Source organism: Phaseolus vulgaris, chromosome 3 (assembly GCF_051622355.1).
Source record: "Phaseolus vulgaris cultivar YP4 chromosome 3, ASM5162235v1, whole genome shotgun sequence".
Lineage (NCBI taxonomy): Eukaryota > Viridiplantae > Streptophyta > Magnoliopsida > Fabales > Fabaceae > Phaseolus > Phaseolus vulgaris.
Window position 1 is genome coordinate 38,281,688 of NC_143500.1, and position 21,919 is coordinate 38,303,606.

General features: G+C 31.1%; 2 protein-coding genes and 1 pseudogene across 2 annotated transcripts; 2 read left to right on the forward strand and 1 right to left on the reverse strand.

The window, feature by feature from the left end:
* Nucleotides 1-1,157: 1,157 nt before the first annotated feature.
* LOC137807410 (AP2-like ethylene-responsive transcription factor At1g16060) lies at nucleotides 1,158-4,157 on the reverse strand. The gene is made up of 8 exons (XM_068608045.2): nucleotides 3,655-4,157; nucleotides 3,490-3,572; nucleotides 3,329-3,337; nucleotides 3,155-3,243; nucleotides 2,943-3,016; nucleotides 2,793-2,843; nucleotides 2,597-2,673; nucleotides 1,158-1,922 (listed from the first exon to the last, which is right to left on the reverse strand). Exons 1-8 carry the CDS (start codon nucleotides 3,822-3,824, stop codon nucleotides 1,369-1,371), a joined length of 1,107 nt encoding a protein of 368 aa, XP_068464146.2. The 5' UTR covers nucleotides 3,825-4,157; the 3' UTR covers nucleotides 1,158-1,368.
* Nucleotides 4,158-11,020: 6,863 nt separating this feature from the next.
* On the forward strand, nucleotides 11,021-13,995 carry LOC150028834 (uncharacterized; annotated as a pseudogene).
* A 2,097-nt stretch (nucleotides 13,996-16,092) lies between these two features.
* Nucleotides 16,093-19,011, forward strand: LOC137807411 (heptahelical transmembrane protein 2). The gene is made up of 4 exons (XM_068608046.1): nucleotides 16,093-16,445; nucleotides 16,544-16,618; nucleotides 16,736-16,802; nucleotides 18,213-19,011. Exons 1-4 carry the CDS (start codon nucleotides 16,231-16,233, stop codon nucleotides 18,888-18,890), a joined length of 1,035 nt encoding a protein of 344 aa, XP_068464147.1. The 5' UTR covers nucleotides 16,093-16,230; the 3' UTR covers nucleotides 18,891-19,011.
* Nucleotides 19,012-21,919: the final 2,908 nt, after the last annotated feature.

The following is a 21,919-nucleotide window of genomic DNA, read 5'->3' on the forward strand; positions in this document are numbered from 1 at the left end:
CTCTATGTGAATATTTAAACTTTTATTTATATTAAAAGTTTTTAAAAATAGTTAGCTTACCCTTTAAAAATAGTTCTTTAATCTGTGATGATTGCGTATTTACACGGGAACAGATGATGTTACAAATGATATAACTTCTCAATGAGAGGGTAGAGATGAAAATATTTATTTTATTTTGAATATTGTATTTTAAACATTTGTGTATATATTTAAAAATTTTATGAAAAAAGATATATTTTTTTGAAACGTGAAAGAGTTATAAATATATTACATATTTTAATTATTAGGAATGAGAAAATATAGGGATATTATAAAGAATGCAGGGAACTTATGAGATTGCAATGGTTTTGAAAATTGACAGCCCATTTTTTGTAAATGGTGTTCTAAATCACGATTTGCACAATCTTCTAATTTTTTTTTTCAAATATTCTCATTTAGGTTTTACCCACTTTCTTTCGTAAAAAAAAACGATTCGGTGTTGCAGTGGAATTTATATGCCGATTGGCACTGGCAGTGATGTTCCCCAGATCAGTTGCAGCCCCTGCAAACGTTGTCCCCAGACAAATAAATTCATTTTTCTCTATTAATTCAACATCATGTTTATGAAACAGAAAATCCAGTATAGCCCCAAAATTTGTCAATATCATGTTGTTGGTTACAGATTCATCTAATATTTTACCCCATCCAAAGCTGCTATAATTGAATACAATCATCAGATGCCAGCTGTTCCAGTCAGAAAAACCAGTACTCTTACACTCTCCAGTATGGAGATGGTGGTGGGACATAAGACTATTACATGCCAAAATAAGATGCATTAGGATGCTTTTTTAGGGATCTGTGACAGCAAAATTCTTCAGTGCCCACATTATTTTTATCACTTTTCAATTTTAGCCTCAAATGGTTCACACCATCTCCTTTTTTCATGATTGTTGGTTTAATCATGGTAAACATTACTATGTGAATGGATAAGTTGTAAGGACATTGATAAGGTTTGATGGAGCACTTTAATTCTGCCCTCAGCACCCACAACAAAATGAACCATCATAGTTATTTTATAACATATTAAAAACTAATAATCACTTATTTAATTATTCGTCAAAACATCATCAATGGACTTAAACGTTATTATTAGTATAAAAGAGTTATCAAAAGCATGGTTAACAGATAAATTTTTTTCATATTCAGTAATTGAAAATAAGTCCACTTATTATAATATTTTTGTGAATGGTGATGACCTCTTCTAAAACCTTAAACTTGACTAAAGATTCGAGAGTGGTCTTTAACAGATATAATCAACCAATTAAATAAATAAAGAAACATATATAAGATTTTCTTTCCTGCATGCATTAAATATATGTAAACCTCACTTCAACTCTCGAACTCGTCACAGTGGTAAAACGGCACAATGGAGCTGAACTCGTTGAACTTGAACATGAGATCATCCACTTCCTCATATCTGTTGGAATCTTCATACTCAAAGTACGTTTGAATGTGATCAGGAAACGCGCACTGTGGCAACTCAGACTCCATCTGTGCGGACATATTGGCCACAGATGTCATCTCCATCATTTCCTTGAACTTTGATGACTGCAGAAGAAGCTCCAATGCCGACGTGGCACCTGATGGACGAGGCTGATGTGGCACCAATGTGGCTTCTTCTACAATAGTATTCAGTGAATCCTGGTTGTGGAAGAACCTTAGTTCTTGCTCTTGTTCTTGATCAGGGTTTGGGGTGAAGTTGCTGCTACTGCAATTGTTATTCATGTGACTGAGATTAATGCTAATTTGGTCATTACTGTTGGTGTTGTTATTGGGCTTAAGCCACTTGATGTAACGGCTGAGATCGAAATTGGTGACAGCATTGAGTCCACGGTATTCTATAGCTGCGAGGTCATAGGCCGTAGCAGCTTCTTCTTGGGTAGCTGTGATAATTGTATATAAATTAAAGATGATATAGATTTAAGATATTTACAATGATTGCTTATCATATGATCAATTTAAACTTTGTTTATTAATGAAAATGACATGTTATTGTGTAGTGCGTAGCAGGAAAAGGTTAAGTTAACAAATCAGTTAAGAGTTGGTGGCTTTTCTGCCTGCCCCCATTGAATACTGCTGATAAATTTGCCATACATGACCCATGCAGACCCATGGCATGGGAATAAGTTGATTAAATAATAACGGAATTGAATGTGATGAATGGAAGAGATTTATTGAACTCGTACTTTACTTCTGGATGCTTTTGGTTTACAATATACTAACTGTGAAAGTTCTTTCATATAAGTTTCAAATGGGGAGAATTTTATGCAAGTGTACCAAAAGGATTCATCAAAATGAAAATAAAAGCTTCATCTTTGAGAAATCAGGCGTTGAATATCAGTAATGATAATTACTATGGTTAAACTTTATTTTTAATTAAACAGCATCAATGTTCTGCACTAATTAAGTGTTGCCATTGCGTATATAATAGCAAATACTAGAGAACAAACAACACGTTAAAGATCCAAAGCATTTTCCTGTGTTAATTACTAATGATAATGCAGTATTTTCTTATCATTTCATTTCTGGCTAAAAGTATTTTAGGTGATGAACGTACCGTAAGTTCCGAGATAAAGATATTTATTACCAAAAACTTTGCCAATCCGAGCCTCCCACCTTCCATTATGATGATGTCTGATCATAAAAAAACAAGTCACCAAAATATGATTAGTTATATATAATTAAGATGATTATTACCACTGATGTAAATATGAAATGGTTATCGTTTATGCATAATATAGATATAAATCTACCTTGCAACCCCTCTGTATTTAGAAATCCCTCGAGAGAAACCACTGCTTTTCCTGCAATTTAATATTGAATAAATTCTTCTGTGTATAAGGAATAGTTTTTGGTGAAAAATTATGTCCATCACCATAAAAAGAAGCTTGCTAGAGATTTACCTCCTCAGTGATCCAATATACTCCTCCCGTGATTGACCCCCCATTTCTTTCAGTTCATTCAGATAGTTTGATAACTGCAATTGAAACACAAATTTGATGTGTTTTGTTCTAAACTAATTCACAAGCAAGATGCATATACATATATAATATGAAAAACCACAGAACATGTAGATTAACAAAAAGGGCAGTATAATTAGAATATAATTAAGTACCGGAAAATTAAGAATGGTATCTTGACCCCAGTATTTAAGTGCTGCTAGATCATAAGCATGTGCTGCTGCCACTTCATTGTCATAAGCACCTGAATTACAGAACTAATTGCTTAATATCCATGTAAATGATCACGATGATTCTTTTTTAATCAATGTATAATCGAATATACGTACCAAGGTAGACTGAGTTAATTATATATGTGAAGAAACCCCAGAAGATTGAGAACACCACATGGAAGTAAATTAGATTAAAAACATTAGCAAATTAACTTCATCAAACATATTCAAACTGCACACACACACACACACGTTGAAGTATTTAAAGAGCATGAAACCTTGTCGTCCTTTTTTGTTCTGTGTTTCATTCCAGCAATGTTTGTCCCACAAATGAGCTTCGTATCGACCAGTCCATCGGTGCCTGATGAAGAACACCCATGAAATTAAATTATAGGTGTAACTGAAATCGAAGAAGTAATTGAGATTGAAGAATATGTACTAACCTAGTGACTCCTCGGTATATGGAGCTGCGTTGAGGAGGGGAGTCTCTAGGGACACTTCTCCTGGTTCTTTTGACCTTGGTGGGGACAGTGTTGATTTCATTAAGATTATTGGCAATGTTGGTTGCATTGTTTTTCTGGATTCGGAGCTGTGAGTGTGATTTTTTGGCCATGGAAAAGGTTGCACCATGCAAGAGAAGAAGAAGAAGAATAAGATACAGATGGATGGATGTTGATGATATTAATGGTGCATTGCATGGATGGAAAAAAAGTTTATATATATAGAAATGTGTGTGTGAAATATGAATATGAAATATAAAGTGATTGAAGTGAAGAGGGTTTGTTTATAAAGGAATGGGGAAAGGATGGGGTTAGAATAGATTGTGCTGGCAAAGATGGGGATAGCCGGCTCAAAGATGGATGTTTCTGGCCGTCTGTAAAATCGGCTCTATGTTAAATTCTTTCCCTCTTGTCTTCACTCTCACTTTCTGCATGTCATGTACCTTTCAATACGTTTTCATATCACTTTATTTCTTAATTATCCTTTCTTTTCTCCCTTGTTAACACTTATTATCTCTCTTGTCTTTTAATTGGGTCTAAGAATCTACCTTCAAATAGTTTATTGAAATTATATGATGTGATTAACAAATGATTAACTTTAAAATGTATGTGGGTTTAATGCCTAATTTGTATGCATGAAAAAATATTTCTATATATTAAAAATTTGTAATTTCGAAAACTCTTAAAATTACTCTCTCCATTTTGTATTTTATTTCTTGTTCCTCACAAACATTTTGCCACTTTAATTATGTTATCTTCTTTCCTGTCCTTTTCATAATTTTTTTCCACTTTAACTAATAACATATGAACATTAATGAATGATTAAAGAGAATTAACAGTGTTAATTAACGTGATCTTTATTAAAATATGAGATACTAAGTATGGCTAATTCTAATCTACTTCAATTAATGTACAAAACATACAGATAAAAAAGGTTTGATATATATAATTCAATAATATATTAGACACTGAATACAATAGGTGGTGATTTAGATATTTGTACGAGATTTTAGATTTAAAAATATCTAGTTGTCATGTGCTAAGACTACAATTACGTGATGTATTGGCTTAAAGTAAAGTTGCTACCAATGTTCAGGTTTTTTCTTTCTGAGGATTTAGGTAGTTGTCAACTTTGCTTTTGTAAATGCATAAAAACATGCCTATTTTAATGGTACATTAGTTAAAATTTTAACTTGAAATGTGTATATTTAAATATCTAACAAACATTTCACATTATACAAATATTAATGAGAAAATTATATTTGGTATTTAAACACGCATTATATTAATGTAAATTATTGATTTGTACGAGTTATAATTTTTAAATCATAAAAATAATTATTAATCGGTATAACTTTGCTTTTATAAACTTAAATTAATTTACATATTTAATTAGACCTTGATGAAAAACTATCTGGGATTAATATTGTAAACGTCAGTGTTAAGCCAGTCAACAATTGTATTTTATTTTTCATCTTAATTATGTTTATATTAGTTTATCCACACAATAGTTCATTAATTTCATCGATGCAGATTAACTTGCATTTGCATATTTCACAACAGATATTTCTTAAACTGCCTCAAATGAGTTAATTCACACTTCAATAAATAAATAAAAAACATCACATTATTATATGTTTATGTTTAAAGTGATATAGGTTAACTAAAGAGGGTGATTTTGAAGTATATAAACATGAGGTGTTACACCTAATTATAAAGATGCACATGTGGTTGAACCATTTATTGGAAGTTTTTTGAAAGAGAAAATTGAAAAATATAATAGTAAGTTACCTAATGTTGTCTCCTTAGACATGGAATTTAACACTGAGCAGTTGCCCCATGTTACGATGTAGGTGTAACTACCCCATGTGATGGATTAAAAGGGTGATGCAGTTTTAGGGTTTAGGGGTGTCCCTTTTTTCCACCATTTTCTGAAATTGCGTGCTTTCTACACACTTTAATGTTGGTTGTGGGGGCCTAAGAATTAGATCATATTGCTTCTTATATATAGTGGATGGAGAGAGTTAGATGGAGTGCCATGCATGTTGCACACTTGATTGTTAATGAGTAAACCACATATGAGTTTTATCACCCAAAAAAAGATGTGCATTAATTAGTCATGCATCTCTGTTTAGTAGAAATTTGGTAAGCAAACCATTGCTCATTTTCAAACACTCACCTCACCTAAATTACACCTAATACCAAACAACCCGTTTACTACTCTCAACTTCTTTTCTCTATTGCACTCAGATCAGGAATGTTTTTAGTTAATGAATAATTATACATTGGAGGACTTTAATTTTTATGAGCCAACACTAGTCTTACTTTCATGTAGATAATTTATTTGGACCAAAAAACAAGTGATAAAAAAAAGTATGGTGACATTTTTAATTAAGATGAACTTTGTTTACATTCGACCATAAAGAGTTTGATGTAAAACTTTCATTTTAAATTATTTGTGTTGTTTTATTTTTTCTCAATCCTTCATTGTAAAAATGTCGTTTTTACCTATTTTATCTAGCAGCAACAACCTTATTGGAGGATCCATTGGTGAACTAAAAGACAATTTTGTTCGTGCTCTCTTATAAGTTTTGCATAGTAAACATTTTTTGTTCGATTGATTGTGTTTACATTCTTCATTTCATTGAGGTTAGGAGTCCAAATCTCAATTTTTTTAAATTGATACTATGGTTGTTTTTGGAGATCTTAATCACGACATTTTTGTAATTAAGATGATCTTTGTTTACATTGGACCATAAAGAGTTTGACGTAAAACTTTCATTTTAAATTATTTGCGTTGTTTTTTTATCTCACTCCTTCATTGCAAAAATGTCGTTTTTACCTCTCTTCTCTGGCAACGATTGTGATGACTTTATTGGAGGCTCCATTGGTGAATTAAAGAACAATTTTGTTTGTGCTCTCTGATAGGTTTTGCATAGTAAACATTTTTGTCTAATTGATTGTGTTTACATTCTTCATTTCGTTGAGGTTAAGTGTCCAAATCTCCATTTTTTTAAATTGATACTATGGTTGTTTTTGGAGATCTTAATCACGACAATGCATAAATTTTCCCCTTAAATTATTATTGCTTACTCTTGATGTTGAAACCATGTTATGTTGTTTAGATTTATAAACACTAGTACAAAATATAAAAACTAAGACCTCAAATTATGAAACTTATTGCAAAACCGTCATAAAAGAAAAGATGGTGACAATTTTATAATTTTTCAAACTTTTTAACATGGTTCCTGATTTCAAACTAGTAATGAGACACAAATAATGACAACTCTACTATGAAATGTCGTTAAAAGCACCTCTGAACACATATAACAACGGTTCTACTATGAACCATCGTTGAAAGTGACGCCGAAAATAAATCCCACGCTCTATCACTATTTACTCTCACTTTTCACTTTGTGTGCCCTCTCTTCACTCTTCTTCTATCTTCACTCGTTTATCCACCACCAAGCATCGTTACTCACGTCGTCGCTCTTCCACCACCGCTTCTCTCCTTTGCCAAACGTCGTCCCGCTCATTTCCAAACGCTGCTGCCATGCGGTTCTGCCGCTCAATCCGCCTCCACCACCGTTCTGCTCCTCTATCAAGTGTCATCCCACTCGTTTCCACGCGCTACTATAATGCATTTTTGCCGCTCGATCTGCCTCCATCATTGTTCCGCTGCTCTATCAAGCGTCGAGCACCATGCGTTGCATTCGTGCTTTTCTGTTGCTCGTTTTTGCGTGCCATTGCTCTTGTCGCTCGTTTTCGGCAAGCTATTGTTCTTGCTTTCCTCCATGCAACATTCTTGTCGTGAAAGTGTAATTAAAAACTGGTTATTATTGATTTTACTGTTTGTTATTTAATTAATTAAATTAATGTTATTATAAATATGTGTATGTATATGTTGAATGTGTTCATTCTAAGTTTTGGGGTGTCTGATCTTTGACAATTTTGATTTATATTTTCTTAATTTACTAGTTCTATGAATCGAAGTTTATTAGTTTTTTTTGTTGAACTTTTTCATATATAATTATTTGTTGAACTTTTTATTGTACTTATATTAAATTATGATATTATATGTATCCAAAATTTCGTTAAAATGCATTATTTTTCTGGAAATTTGATCATTATGCAGAACGAAAGCATATATAGTAATATTTGAATATTAGAATATTTGAATTATTTTTATAAAAAAATCACTTTTAACGATGATTCATAAATAGAACCATCTTTAAAACTGTTTCAGGATGACTTTTAACGACGTTTCTTAGGTAGACTTGTCGTTAAAAGTGGTTTCAAAATTACTTTTGTTATCTTTATTAACGACAATTCTGAATTAAGTGTCATAATATTTTTTATTATGACAATTAGTTAAAATCTATTGATTTATAACGAAACCTCCACTAATGAAGGTTATAAAATCATCTTCAAATGTTGTTTATTTAACAGTCATTATAAATTGTTTTTGTAGTAGTGAAATTTGAAATTTTGAATATTGAAATTAATTGTTAAAATTAATATATTAGAAGGTTTACTAAATGTTTAAAATTTAAACTTAAATTTTAGAAATGCAAAAATGGTAGGGACAGGAAAAATTGATGGGGACTTAGGAAAAAATTATTTTAGTCCCTAGGAGTGAATTAATTATCAAGTCACTGATTTGTTTATAATCTTAGAGACTAAAGTATAGGTAATTTATACGATATATTGTAGGAAAATTGTTGGGAAAGTTTAAATATAAGATGTATTTTGTGAGATGTTACTAAATTTGTTGCTTTTAAAGATTATGATGGACTCTAGATCTGGAAGTGGAGAGAGTCGACTGATGACTCTTTTATGGCAAGGCAAGTGTACCGCATCAAAAGTAATAATTTGTCTCTAAGGACGGATATCGAACCCACAAGAAACAATTGAATTATTGAGTATAAGATTCACTAAATAGAAAACAAAATATTAAAGTTTGTTGGAAGTTTGTTATGTGTGATTAGGGTTTGTTGGTTATAAAGAAAGCAAGTTAAAGAGTTTGTTGGTTCAATTGGAAAAATTGGGATTAGGGTTCATCCTTCTAACTCTTTTGTATTTTGAAAAGTATAGTAATATTCTATCATTTGATTGATGTTGATGCCCATATAAAATTCATTTATATTGATTCCTCGCATAAGAGTCTCATAAATATTGATTCCTTGCATATTTATAAAAACTCTTTAGCATTACAATTAGATGTTGATAATAATTAACATTTCAAATCTTTTTCTAGCATTCAAATATGTCAAACATTATTATTTGGGTAAAAAAATTATAGATACTTTTCAGTCAAATCTAAGGATCTAAATCATGATAAAAAAGCATTACAAATAAAATGACAATACCAATCATCAATCAAGAACAAAATATTATATTTAAATATCACATCAATACATAACAGTTTGAAAAAATTACTCCGAATCCCAAATGGTAGAATAAACCACTCATGTTCGTCATTACAAGTATGGAAAGAAAGAAAAGAAGATTCAAGATGTTTCTCCTTGACGATTTCAACCTCTAGGGTTCTCTATCACCTTGATAGCTGTCGTTTTGCTGTCAAATTAATATGATTCTAGTGTAGACTTGTCTAACACTAGAGAGATGATAGTATAATTGTGGACAAATGTCCCCAAGTCATCTCCCAACGAATCCAATAGTAAAATCAGTTGATCAGGGTTTAAAATCTATCTGCAGGCAATAAAAGTTAGCAATAACAATAAAGATATAAAGGGGGTTTGAGATAGTTGTGCAAAAAATATAAAAGAGATTAAAATAGCAAATAAAAAGCGGTTGATCCCTAGTTCTTCCACCATTGAATTCTTCACAGGTTCTCTAAAGATTAATCTTTTCTCAATCCTCCAACAGAGCTAAACCAGATTGAACATGCGCCAATCTGATTCAACTGAAACTCACCAGTAAAGCATGCGTCTACTAGTTTAATCAATACCCACTTTGTTCCATGCGTATACTCTATGGGAATGCTTACCTCCTCTCCCTTGAATCATGCGCCCAAGAAATTAATTAGAACAATGTGAACTAACTAAGAAACCAAAGTTTAAGATAAGGAAGACTCTCAATCATGCGTTCAAGTACAACCTCTCACAAAAACTAGTTTTCCAGAAGATTAGACAATAAAAACAACTGCTATAAAGAATTAAAAATTGAAACTTTTATTGAACAAAACCTCAGAACTCAATGGGAAATTACAAATGAATCAACCAAAAAGGTTTAGTCTTCCACGCGGAGGCAAAACAAAAGAATTACTAAGAAGAAACTAAACTAAGAAAACCCTATGAAGCTCTCTCTTTTCTCCTTGATGCTTGTGTCCTTTTATAGGCTTTTCTGCTCCAAGGATCTTGAGAGAATATTGTAGTTTATATTTTGTTAACCGTTTCTAAGTTTCCATCTTTCCAGAATTCTTGTATTTTGCAGAAGATTTGCTTCCAATTCTGTTTCTGAGATATTGTAGAATTTATTTTCTCTTTCTTCTCCTCAGAATTTGTTTTCTGTTTTGGTTCAAGAAGCAACTTGGACTTTTGCATATTTGGCCCATTCACAAAGGTAGATGCTTCCTCCGGATAATTTACTCTAAAAACACAAAATTAACAATAATAATAGTTAAGGCCCAAATAAACCCAATTATAAGAATATTAATTAAAACAATGGATTTATTTATTATTATAGTCCAATAATCTATGAATAAGGCTAGTGAGTGTGAATAAATATATGCTCATCACACCTCTTATTCTCCTGATTGATGTTTAGGGTTGTGTCTCACGCGTCATATTTAACCTAGTTGGGTTTGGGCTAAGTGACTTCTCGTATGAACGTGATTGAACTCGCTATGGCGAGTTAAACGAAAACATGCTCAACGTCTCTAGAGTAATCTCGCTTGAGCGTGACTGAGCTTGTTTGGGCGGGATCCTCTGAGAGCTTCTGACTTAGAAGAGTTTGGACGAGTATTTGGAGTGTTTCAACTTTCCCTTTTTATTTGTATATTCTCTTTTTACCTTTTCATCATTTTTCCCCTAGAATCCTGAAATTAACACAAATTTGAGAATAAATCGTTCTTATCTATATTATAATCACAAAATATGTAAAAATAAATAAATTCATAAATTAGGAGTTATATTATAGTTATTTTATCAATTAATATCTATAAGTGCCTGTATTTTAATATGAAATATTACTGAAATATGACACTTATCACCAACCAGGTATATTTTTGACCCGATTGGCTCAAGTCATCGTGGGACAGATTGGAAAGGAAATGATGTAGGTCGACATGGATCCTCATTTGGGTAAGCCCTTAGGCCCAAAGTTTAGTAGTTATAGAGGTCTAATAGCTCGAAAACATGTATTTATTGTCATTCCATCATGGGTTGAGGTTGAAGAGACAGAGAAAAACCTCATATGGTAGGATATTAATGTATTACACCATTTTATGTTAACACCTTATTAGTTAATTTCGTTATTATCTAACATTCTCAATTGATTAATGTTTTAATTTTTTTTACAGCAAAATCTTGACATTCCAAACAGGAAAGTGGTTAGAAAGAAGGTATTATCAACCATTGCCGCCAGGTGGAAGGATTGCAAGACTTTCTTGATACGAGAGTATATGTTTGAAAAACATAAAGATGTGAGTCCTTGTGTCAAGCACTAGATAATTGAGGAGGACTAAATGTATTTTCGTGTCAGTCGATTGGAAGCTTCTTAGCATGTTAGTTTTCTACAATTTTTATACTTATACAAACTTTTACCTATATTTTTTAGTTATCTCGTAATTTTGTTTTGAATTGTAAGAAAAAAGAATAGTTGTCCAGAGAGGCATAAGCTTAATGATGCACCTCATCTGCCCTATGAAGGCTCGAATAAAGGTATTTGGGCTAAAGTGAGTTGACCTTGTACCTCCACCTCCACGTTATGTGCTACAAACTATCTTGACAAACAGATGACTAAGGACACAACATACACTTCACAATTAAGTTAGTCATCTTTGTATCCAAGACTAGGCCCCACCAAACTTCAGAAGGACCTCAACAAAAGAAGAACTGGACATAGGCCAAAGCATCAAATGTTCTTTCTTCTGGTCTTTTTAAAAGACATGTTTATATAAATAAATTGGGCTCACTTTGGGGGTCCAAATAAAAGAATAAGCTAGAGCAAGGTGTGTTTAGTTGTTTGAGTAGGGTGTGCTTAGTAAATTGGGCTTGTGCCAAACCCACCTTTCATGACACGTGCACCTAGGTTTAGGGTTTCTTTGACCTACCTTCTAGAAGGTTTCTCACAAATGACATCCCTACCCCTTTCACTCTTGCTCCCCAAGTCACTCTCTCCTATATAAAGGGTGTCTTGCCTTCTGTATTTTGACACATTGAATTTTGAATAGAAAAGAAACTATGTCAGAGTGTTTAGTGAGCTGAGTCTGCTAAAGGTTCTTGGGTCTTATCTTGTGAGTATAGTGCACTTCAAGTGGCGGCTCTTCACCACTCATCTTGGAAGCTCCCATCCTTCCAAGTGGCATGATCCATCTTCCATTCCATAAGATTTCTCACATCTTTCTCTTTTTCTTTCTTCCATTACGTCTTCCATAATTCCATTTCCATTTGCTTGTTCTTCATTTTTTATTCGGTCATCATCTTGCTTCCTTCCATCTTATGTTATTTTAATTTTCACACCTCATCATCACCTTCTATTGTGTTTTTCTCTTTGCCCTTTAGAAGTGAACCTTCACACTTACTTAACCACTTGGTTAAGTTCGTGTCCAGTGGGAATATTCTTTGGGTTTTTCACCATATTCTGCTTAAAGCAAAAACTCATAAACGAAATACCACCATAAAATGTGCAATCCTAAAATCAACTCACATCATTATGAGATATGGAAGGTTGCTTGCACGAAATTATACAAGCAAGTGACTTCACAATTTGCCCAAATTATTACAAAAGAATTTAAATATAAACACCCATATATACTATCATTTTCATTTCCCCTTGTTCCTAAGTGAAGTAGTATTATTTTATGCTTAACTATTGTTTATATTTATGTTGTAGGATTCCTTGGTTGAGCAGGAAACACATGACTCATTTGTTCCCCGTGGTCAAAAGGAACCATAACACCTAGGACATGTGTGTGGTATATTGGTGGTTTGTGGGGACTATGAGATTACTTTGGTCCACTACCACTCTTTCAGTCAAGATGCCTTGTAGAGGATTGAGATGCAGTTTGAAGAGAAACTTAATAAAATTCAGCAATCCTTACGGTAAGAATTCAATGAGAAGTTAGAGTCCATTCATTCTCAACAACAGACTCATGGCACATCTATATTTCCTAAGGTTGTTCGAGTGAGCACGAAAGGGAATTTGGTTATTGCTTTTGCAGATCCCTAAGGGGATTATACTCACACTGATATTCCAAACTAGTGTGAGTTATATGTTAAAGATAATCCCCTACGTCTAATCGCATATGAACAAAAAATAAAGGGAGGGTTAAACATCCATGATGTCCCTCTATAGTGTGACTAGACGCGAGTGGTGGTGGATGAAACTCAAGATGCTTCGGCTCGATTGCCTTTGTCTAACATAGAGGTTCAATTAATGGGGAGGCTTTGTCACATTTTTTACTTTGCCCTCACATTTGGTCGAGTAAATCTCAACACGACCACATGTAGTACATTGCGTTATTTTTTATTTATTTATTTTTATTATAAATTCTATCAATGTTCATCTAACATTTTGCTTTTGTTTAGAATCATGTGCGTCGTGGTAAGCAGGTAATGGGAGCACCTGCTAGTGATGATGATGACATGGTAAAAGTTTAGCATGGTTTAATATCTATCGTCTTACCATATTACCCAAGTTGAGAAGAAAATCATTGCAACTACATTGGAGAACATAGTATTTAACCTCAATAGTATTGTTGTTTCTCCACACATCTCCTTACTGGACACATTGGAGGTTGTTGGAGGAACCTCCATGCTAAACATTTCAATGATATAATTATTCATGTAAGTCATTTAATGTTGTCTAAATTTTCCGTAGTGTAAGAATCACATTTAACTTATAATTCATTGTGTTAGGTACATGAATAACTTGAGTATGAAGCAAGACAAATCATAAATATATGATTTTCTTGAGTCTCAATCCATCCAGAAATTTGTGAACACAAAGGTTCAAATCCAGCAATACATACAAACATGGATGAGTGACTCTCAAAGACATATTTACTTGGCTTCATAAATTGAAGGGTTAGTATTCTAACTTCTATTTTATGTTTGTCATTCATCGTAAATCCCATTGGCAGTTGATTCAAATTATTCTATAGTATGGTTTTGTTCATTCAAAAAAAAAAAGCCAAAAAATGAAAAACTTATCATGAGGGTAAAATTTTTCATTTTTCATTATATTGCAAATATAAGTTTGTTTGAACTAACATATGTCTTTGCTTTAATTAGAGTTGTGACCAACACAAACATTTTAAGCGAAAGGAGTATAACAAGGTCACTTTAATTCATATACCCGAATGTTAGAAATAAATTATCACATTATTAGGAAAAAATTTGAAGAAGAGTCTCATTCATTTACTTCCTAGTTTGTGAGGATATAAAAGGAGATGAATATAAGACTTGTAGAAGGAAATTAATATCAATTATGTTATTTTGTCTTTTCTGATTATTTATTGTTTATTTTTTACATGTGTTTAACATCTATTTTATTCTTAGTTGTTTTCTTTATACATTGATTCTTTTGTTTTACATTTTCTCTCTTTAGTAAGACTTGTGATTTGATTACAATAGAACAATAGAAAAAAAATATTAATTCTTATAACTGATCTAATATTTTTCTTACTACAGTAATGATAATTCAAAGTTTTATATAAGAAAGTAATTGTATAACTAAAAACATACTCTCTTTTTTTCGAATGGAAATCACATGAGTAATATTTATTTTTCAATTGTGTAGATAAAAATTACATACTCCTCTTATTTATTTCCAAAATTACATAATATTAGTTTTTAATTTTACAATTAATATTTATATATAATTTATACTAAAGTACTAAATATTTAAAAAAATAATACACTAAATTATAAGAATCATATACATAAATGATGTAAAAGGTGTACAATTTTAATTTAATATAAAAACAAACACAACTTTCTTTAAAACTAAAAAACACTGATTAACTTTAATTAATGTTTTATGAGTCAAACACAAATTTTCTCTTAAATTGTATCAAACGATAACGACTTGACTCTTACATATTCAAATTTATATAAGGTATGTTTACAATAAAATCATGAAAGACTAACATGAAATAACTATATGGTAACATGAGTTACCTGTATAATTAATTTTTTTCCAAATCTGTGTATATCAATAATTTTTTCTAAAATTACATCGATTCGGTTAAAAAACTTCATTTACGAGCACTTATCTGATGCTGTTTAATTAATGGGTGCTGTTTATTAATATAATTTTATTAAGTTTAATATCATAATTAAAAAATGATATCATATTTTTTGCAGAGATTCGTGTATTACTTCATTCACAAGTACCAATATGATATGACTTGACAAGAGAAGAACTCAATCTCTATATCATTCATGAATCTCATAAAATAATGTCAACTTGCTTTTCAAAGATATTATTATCAATTGCCAACTTATTTTTAACTTGTTTTCAAAGATAGATATAAATAGACGACAACTAAAATAAAAATTAAATTTATTTAATGTAAACAACTAAAAATAAAAAAGAGATTTAGAGTAAATGAAAATGAATGAAAAACAACTTTATTTTTTTAAACGATTTTCATATTTTATATTTTATTTAATAACAGTGTTTAATATTATATTATTTACTTTATAAAATAATACCTGATGTTTATAGACATAAATTGTTCAACTTGAAACAAATTAAATAATTAAATTTGTCACATCATTATATGCAATTAAAAGTGGTTGATAAGTAAAAGATTATTAATTTTTTGGTGACAAAAATCAAATAATGAAATATATTCACTTTATAAAATATTTAGATAAAATTAAGTAATTTAAAATATAAGAGCTAAAATGACTGGAATGCTAATTTTGAAAGTCTAGCTGACACAACTAAGTTTATTATATTTTATTTTATTTATACAAATTCTTATTCTAAACGATAATTTGATTGGTTATAATGTACGAAATGTGTCATGATATTATAAATTCAAAATAAATTATACATAATTTTTTACCTGTTTATAAAATAAGAAATTAATAATTTATTTTTTAAATTATTTAATACAGGTAGAACTAAATAAATTATTTATACTTGGTAGAGTAAATAGTAATTTATTCTGGAAAAGGTTAATGGCATAGGAATCAATCTTTTCTACCACGGTTTTATGTTCAAGATATTGTAGAAATGAAGTGTGGGCTGTAGGTGTCTTTGAAGGGGGCAAATAGTATAATAGATCTGCCCCAGAGCGAAGATTCGCCGGCGACGATAAGGATGAAAAGCCTTCGCCGGAGCGGCAACAAGAAACACGGCGGAGTCATGCCGGCGAAACCAAAGCGATTCGAACGGCGATTGGTGAAGTTCGAGGAGCTGCCGGAGTACTTAAAGGATAGCGAGTTCATATTGGACTATTACCGCTCCGAGTGGCCCGTGAAGGAAGCCTTGTGGAGCATCCTCGCATGGCACAACGAAACCCTAAACATTTGGACGTACGTGACCGATTCAATTCCACCACTCTTTCCTTTTCGATTTTAGTGCGATTGTTCCACTTGCTTGATGCTTAATTGCTCGAGCTAGTCCACTGCAGGCACGTAGGAGGCTTTCTCATATTCGCTGTAATGGCGGCGATGAGCACCACCGCGGAGCTCTGGAATTGGCTCAGGTATGCTAAACGCAGGATCAGCCCGTCGTTTTGATGTTTATGTATCGTGTTGTTCGGTATGAGACTGAGTGTGAATGAATGAACTGATGTTGTGTGAATGTGAGATGGTACCGCCAGATTCTCCACGGCTCTCGGATCGTTGACGACAGCGGAAATTAATGGCTCTCACAGTGACGCATTCTTGGTAATGTTTAAAAAATTCATCTTAAATTTGTTCATATAATAATGTTAATAGTGACAGTGATTATTAATTTATGATGCATGTATTGCAAAATTAATTTAAGAAGGTATTTTGTTTGATAAAGTAATGATATAAATTAAATTAGTTAAAGGTGTATGGGGTAGGAAAACAAAATGGTAGAGATGAAATATTTTATTTTATGCATATAAATTGGGAAAGGACAAACATTATTATGTCTCATTGCACCATAAATGTAACAGATATTGTTTATTGAACAATTCTAGAAACAAAACTAAACTCATATGTAGTCACTCTTGTGCTTCTATTGTTATCTTTAGCTAGAAATTTGGAATTTTATTAGGTAAATTTATGTAATAAGAGTTTGTATGAAATATTTATAGTAATTAATTAAAGTAAAATTTTAATGTTAAGTAGAAACAATGCTAAAAGCACCTATTGTAGTTTTACCAATTCAAAATCTCCAAAATATTTTTCTATTAATCTTCCTATTTAAGGCAGATTAAGTTTTTTTTTTATCTTTAACATTAAATGCATTTACTTTATTTTTTTAAAGAAATTTAGAAGATTCAAAAAAGGACTGTACAATAACATTTAGGACAAATCTTATATATTATTTATTTATTTCCAATCAAATTTTAAGTTTCATCCTATTATACAATGTATTTAATAAAATTATTTAATTTACTGAGAATAATCAAAATTTGATTAGAAGCAACACCATCAATACCTCTCCAACTATATCAATTTTCTTCTAACATTAATTATAACTTCTTGACTTAATTATCTATCATTTAATTATCCATCAATACCTCTCCAACTATGATTTTGGTGTAATTCTTAATTTTGTGTGCCTTATATTTATTTTTATTTTGATCCAATTGAATCTTTTAAACCAAAAAATCATTTAAAATACTACCAGAAATAATTTAATCCATTGAAAAATAAAATAAAATAAAAGAAATAAAGATATGCAAAAATTTAGAATTATATCAAAATTGTGAATTTTTGAAATTTAAGAACTAAAATGGCAGAAAAAATTGGAGAACAACATAGGAATCAGTATTCAGTAATGAAAAAGAGGACCAATATTGCAATTTAGCTTCATTCATTTAGTAATGAGATTTTTTACATTATCTCTGGAAGTTTAAGCATAATTGTTTTTAATGGACATTCTCTTCTACTTTTATATGTTCATTACAATCTGTTATATTGCATTATAGAGGATAGTGTTATCTTACTCATCTTCTTGTAGAAAATGTTATAACATGTTTTCTAGATTTTACTTTGCTATAATTATCGTTATGGACAATGTGGGCCCTTAACATAATATAACTAAGAACTTATTAGCTATTGTACCTTTTGTTGGTCTGGTTTCTCTGTTATGTTTTGCAGGATTTGCATTTTAGACAGGTTATGGACTCATCCGTTCTTGGTGAGATGAGAGGATCTGGGCTGGAGACAGTTCCTCGATGGCCATGGTTCGTTTTCTTAGCTGGAGGAATGGGGTGCCTTGCTTGCAGTTCTCTTTCCCATCTTCTGGCCTGCCACTCAAAAGACTTTAACCTATTTTTCTGGCGTCTAGATTATGCTGGCATTTCTCTTATGATTGTCGGTTCCTTCTTTGCTCCTATTTACTATGTTTTCTTCTGCAATCCTTACGCAAGGCTATTTTATTTGGGGGCAATATCTCTACTGGGAGTCCTTGCCATCATTACCCTGCTTGCACCTTCACTTTCTACCCCTCGGTTCCGACCCCTCAGAGCCACCTTATTCCTCTCTATGGGCTTTTCAGGTGTAATTCCCGCGGCTCATGCTGTTGTCCTGCACTGGGGTCAGCCCCATATATTTGTTGCACTTGGATATGAGCTTGTTATGGCCATTCTATATGCCACTGGAGCTGGATTTTATGTTACTAGAATACCAGAACGATGGAAGCCAGGAGCATTTGATATAGCAGGTCACAGCCATCAAATTTTTCATGTTTTTGTTGTTCTTGGCGCACTGGCCCACAGTGTTGCCACACTAGTCATATTGGATTTCCGACTGGGGTCACCTACTTGTGCCTATTAGTCAATTAATAATATTGCCTCAAAACATTTATTATGTCAGTTTTCTGTTGCATGAACTGTCATACTATTGGAGTGAGAAATGACTGGGTAATAGAGAGTGACACTTCAACTTTTTCTTTTAACTCAGCAAAGTAGCAGTGATGTTGTGTTTTAGCAGTTCTGATTTTCTTACAACTTTTATTCATTGGAATAGTCATATAGAAAATGTAATCACAACTGCAAAGATAGTAATAAGTTAGTAATAAGGGCATTCTGAAGAATGTTGTATATTCAAGCACTCAATGTTTCAGTGTATTGTCTTGTTATGAATAATACTTCGTTGTAAGGAAGAAAGGTTGTCCAAAAATGCGCACAAAAAAAATCAATTAATTGTAATAAAAGATACAACTGTATATTATGGATACAAAACTGAAAAAAAAAACAGATAGAGGAAACTGTTAAGTTGTAACAGAGGATGATATGAAAGTTTCATTTAATATTCCCCCAAGCTTATTATATGAAGATTAAACATGCTAAGCTTAAATTGAGACTGGTTGAAAAGATCGAAAATGATAGTCTTGTTTAATATTTCCCTCAAGCTTGTTATATAAAGCTTAAACATGCTAATTGAGACTAGTTGAAAAGATGGAAAGTAAAAAACTTGGTCAAAATGTTTGCTAGTTGAGATGATGCTGAGACACATGAAATTTAGAAATTCCAATTCAACCTTATACCAAACAACATTATAATCTTACTACAAGTGTTAACACTCTAATGGAAGTCAAGATTATTACTAGCAATATTAAGAACAAAATTATTGTTCCAACATAACACAATAGGTTCAATAAAAAAAATTATGCATTATAATTCATAAGTATCTTAAGTCATTATAATTCATAAGTATCTTAAGTCATTGATTCATATTCTGTCTCTAAGGACGATATTGAGATAGTTTGTCTTCTAATTTTCATGAAATGATTGGAGATGCCATGAAAAAATAACAATTGATACACAATTTCTAGTATCAACACATTGACTCAAATGATTCACTACGAGGGAGTTATCATATTATGTTTATTATGAAGAATAAGGTAAAAGAGTTTTGTTGTCTAAATTCTTTATGTAGCTATTAATATATTGGTGTGGAGCATGATTTTAGAGCATGTTAACCAATATCATGAAGAAGATCTATTGATTTGATGTGACCACTTCTATTTCTTGATAATATGTCAAAATTTTCAAGTTTATAAATATTTAAAAACATTATTCACATTATGTTTATGATGATATTAGTCTCATCCAAATCATCTTTTACAATTATAAGATACCCGCGTGTACAAGAACAATAGTAAAATGATGAATGTAGGCTTAGTAAAGAAATAATAATAGGTCATTGATGGTATGTAGCCATATTGAAAAAGAAATAAGCTTAATTTTTCATTCAATTGCTTGTTGACTTGTTTCATACTATGCAGAGATCTTGAAGTTTGCAAATTGAACTTTCTTTAGAAATAGAAAACATTGGTTGAAATTTCATGTATGCTTTATCATGCAAGTAGTGTAAAAATTATATGTTTATATAAAATTGATATAAGTACCATCCTTTTGTAGCACGAATGAACAAGAATATTCTAAATGTGGTTATGTTGATTATAAGCTTAAAAGTTTTCAAATAATCAATACCTACAAATTGTGAAGTCTTTAGCAACCAAAGAGACTTTATACTTTTGGATGTAACCATCAATGAAATACTTTATTTCAAAGATTCATTTACAACTATTGGTTTTCTTTCCTCGAGGAAGATTAGGAAAAACCCAATTCTAAACAAGTGTTTTGATAACATCTCCTTGACAATTATCTTTAACAACATCTTCATAGTGTGAGGGTTTAGAACATAAGATAAAGTAGTAGAAAAATATTTATGTACATGAGATCATTTACTTAAAAAAGAAGAAGAAATGAGATTACTTAACAAATGATGGTGATGGTGAAACCGAAAAATAAATCACTATACAATGATAATATTATAATTAATAAGGTTTTCTCATTAGATTAGATTGTCTAAGAATAATATAAACTTATCCTTGTAAATTTATTTCTTTGTCAAAAGTTTATCTCAGGTTCAACAAGAGGAATATCAACATTAACAATTTTAGAATTAAAATTAGTCATTGTGAATCTTGGCATTGGGATATATGAAACATTTTCTATTCTCATTTGAAGTATGTTTCATTATAGGTAAAATCACTAAAATTGTGATTCATTTTATTGAAGAAAAAAAATATGCTCCTAAAAAACAACATTTTTGGATATAAAAATACATCTAAATTTTAAGTTGGTTAAAATGTATCCATTAGTAACACTTATTGGATATGAGATTTCATTTCTTTTTAATAAATTTAAATGCAAAATCGATCGAACTAAACATTTTTTAAGATAACAAAAATTAGATAACTTGTTATAAAGAATTTCAAGGAGAGGCTTACTATTAAAAAGAAAGTTTGTTATCTATTCATTAAGTGTACAATACAAATAACAACAAAGTTCCATAAACAATTTGGTAGATTAGATTGAAAAACAAGAACTTTAATAATTTTTTTGTTGAGGAGAAATATTCGATCCTTTTTATAGTATTCATTAAAGTTTTTTTTTTATATTGGTACTAGATTTAGATTTTAACTTCATATAACACATCTACAATGGCAAAAACAATATTTAAGATAAGGAGTAGAAGAATATTGCAAGTGTGTCCACAAAGTTTTATGTTTTATGTTGCTTAGGAGTAAAAGTGAAACTTTAAATTTTAAGTGCAAGTGAAATTCTCTTCACTATCATTATTGAACCTGCAAACATCAAAAAGACCCAATTAATAATTCATGTTTGCTTGTAAATAGAAAGAACACCATATTCCAAATAAAAGGAACACTATATTTTGTATAACAATTGTCAGATTGTTTGAAATCAAAATTTCTTCATCCAGAGTCTCAGCCCCTATATATCTTCTTCCTCTTCCTCCATTACAATGACTATTGTTTTCCTCTTTATTAGCAA

Coding starts and splice junctions, on each gene's coding strand:
- LOC137807410 (XM_068608045.2), bottom strand. CDS start 3,824: ATGGCCAAAAAATCACACTCACAGCTCCGAATCCAGAAAAACAATGCA. Junction 2,844..2,942: donor TATATTGGATCACTGAGGAG/GTAAATCTCTAG, acceptor ATTAAATTGCAG/GAAAAGCAGTGGTTTCTCTC. Junction 2,674..2,792: donor AAATACAGAGGGGTTGCAAG/GTAGATTTATAT, acceptor TTTTATGATCAG/ACATCATCATAATGGAAGGT.
- LOC137807411 (XM_068608046.1), top strand. CDS start 16,231: ATGAAAAGCCTTCGCCGGAGCGGCAACAAGAAACACGGCGGAGTCATG. Junction 16,446..16,543: donor GAAACCCTAAACATTTGGAC/GTACGTGACCGA, acceptor AGTCCACTGCAG/GCACGTAGGAGGCTTTCTCA. Junction 16,619..16,735: donor GAGCTCTGGAATTGGCTCAG/GTATGCTAAACG, acceptor TGGTACCGCCAG/ATTCTCCACGGCTCTCGGAT.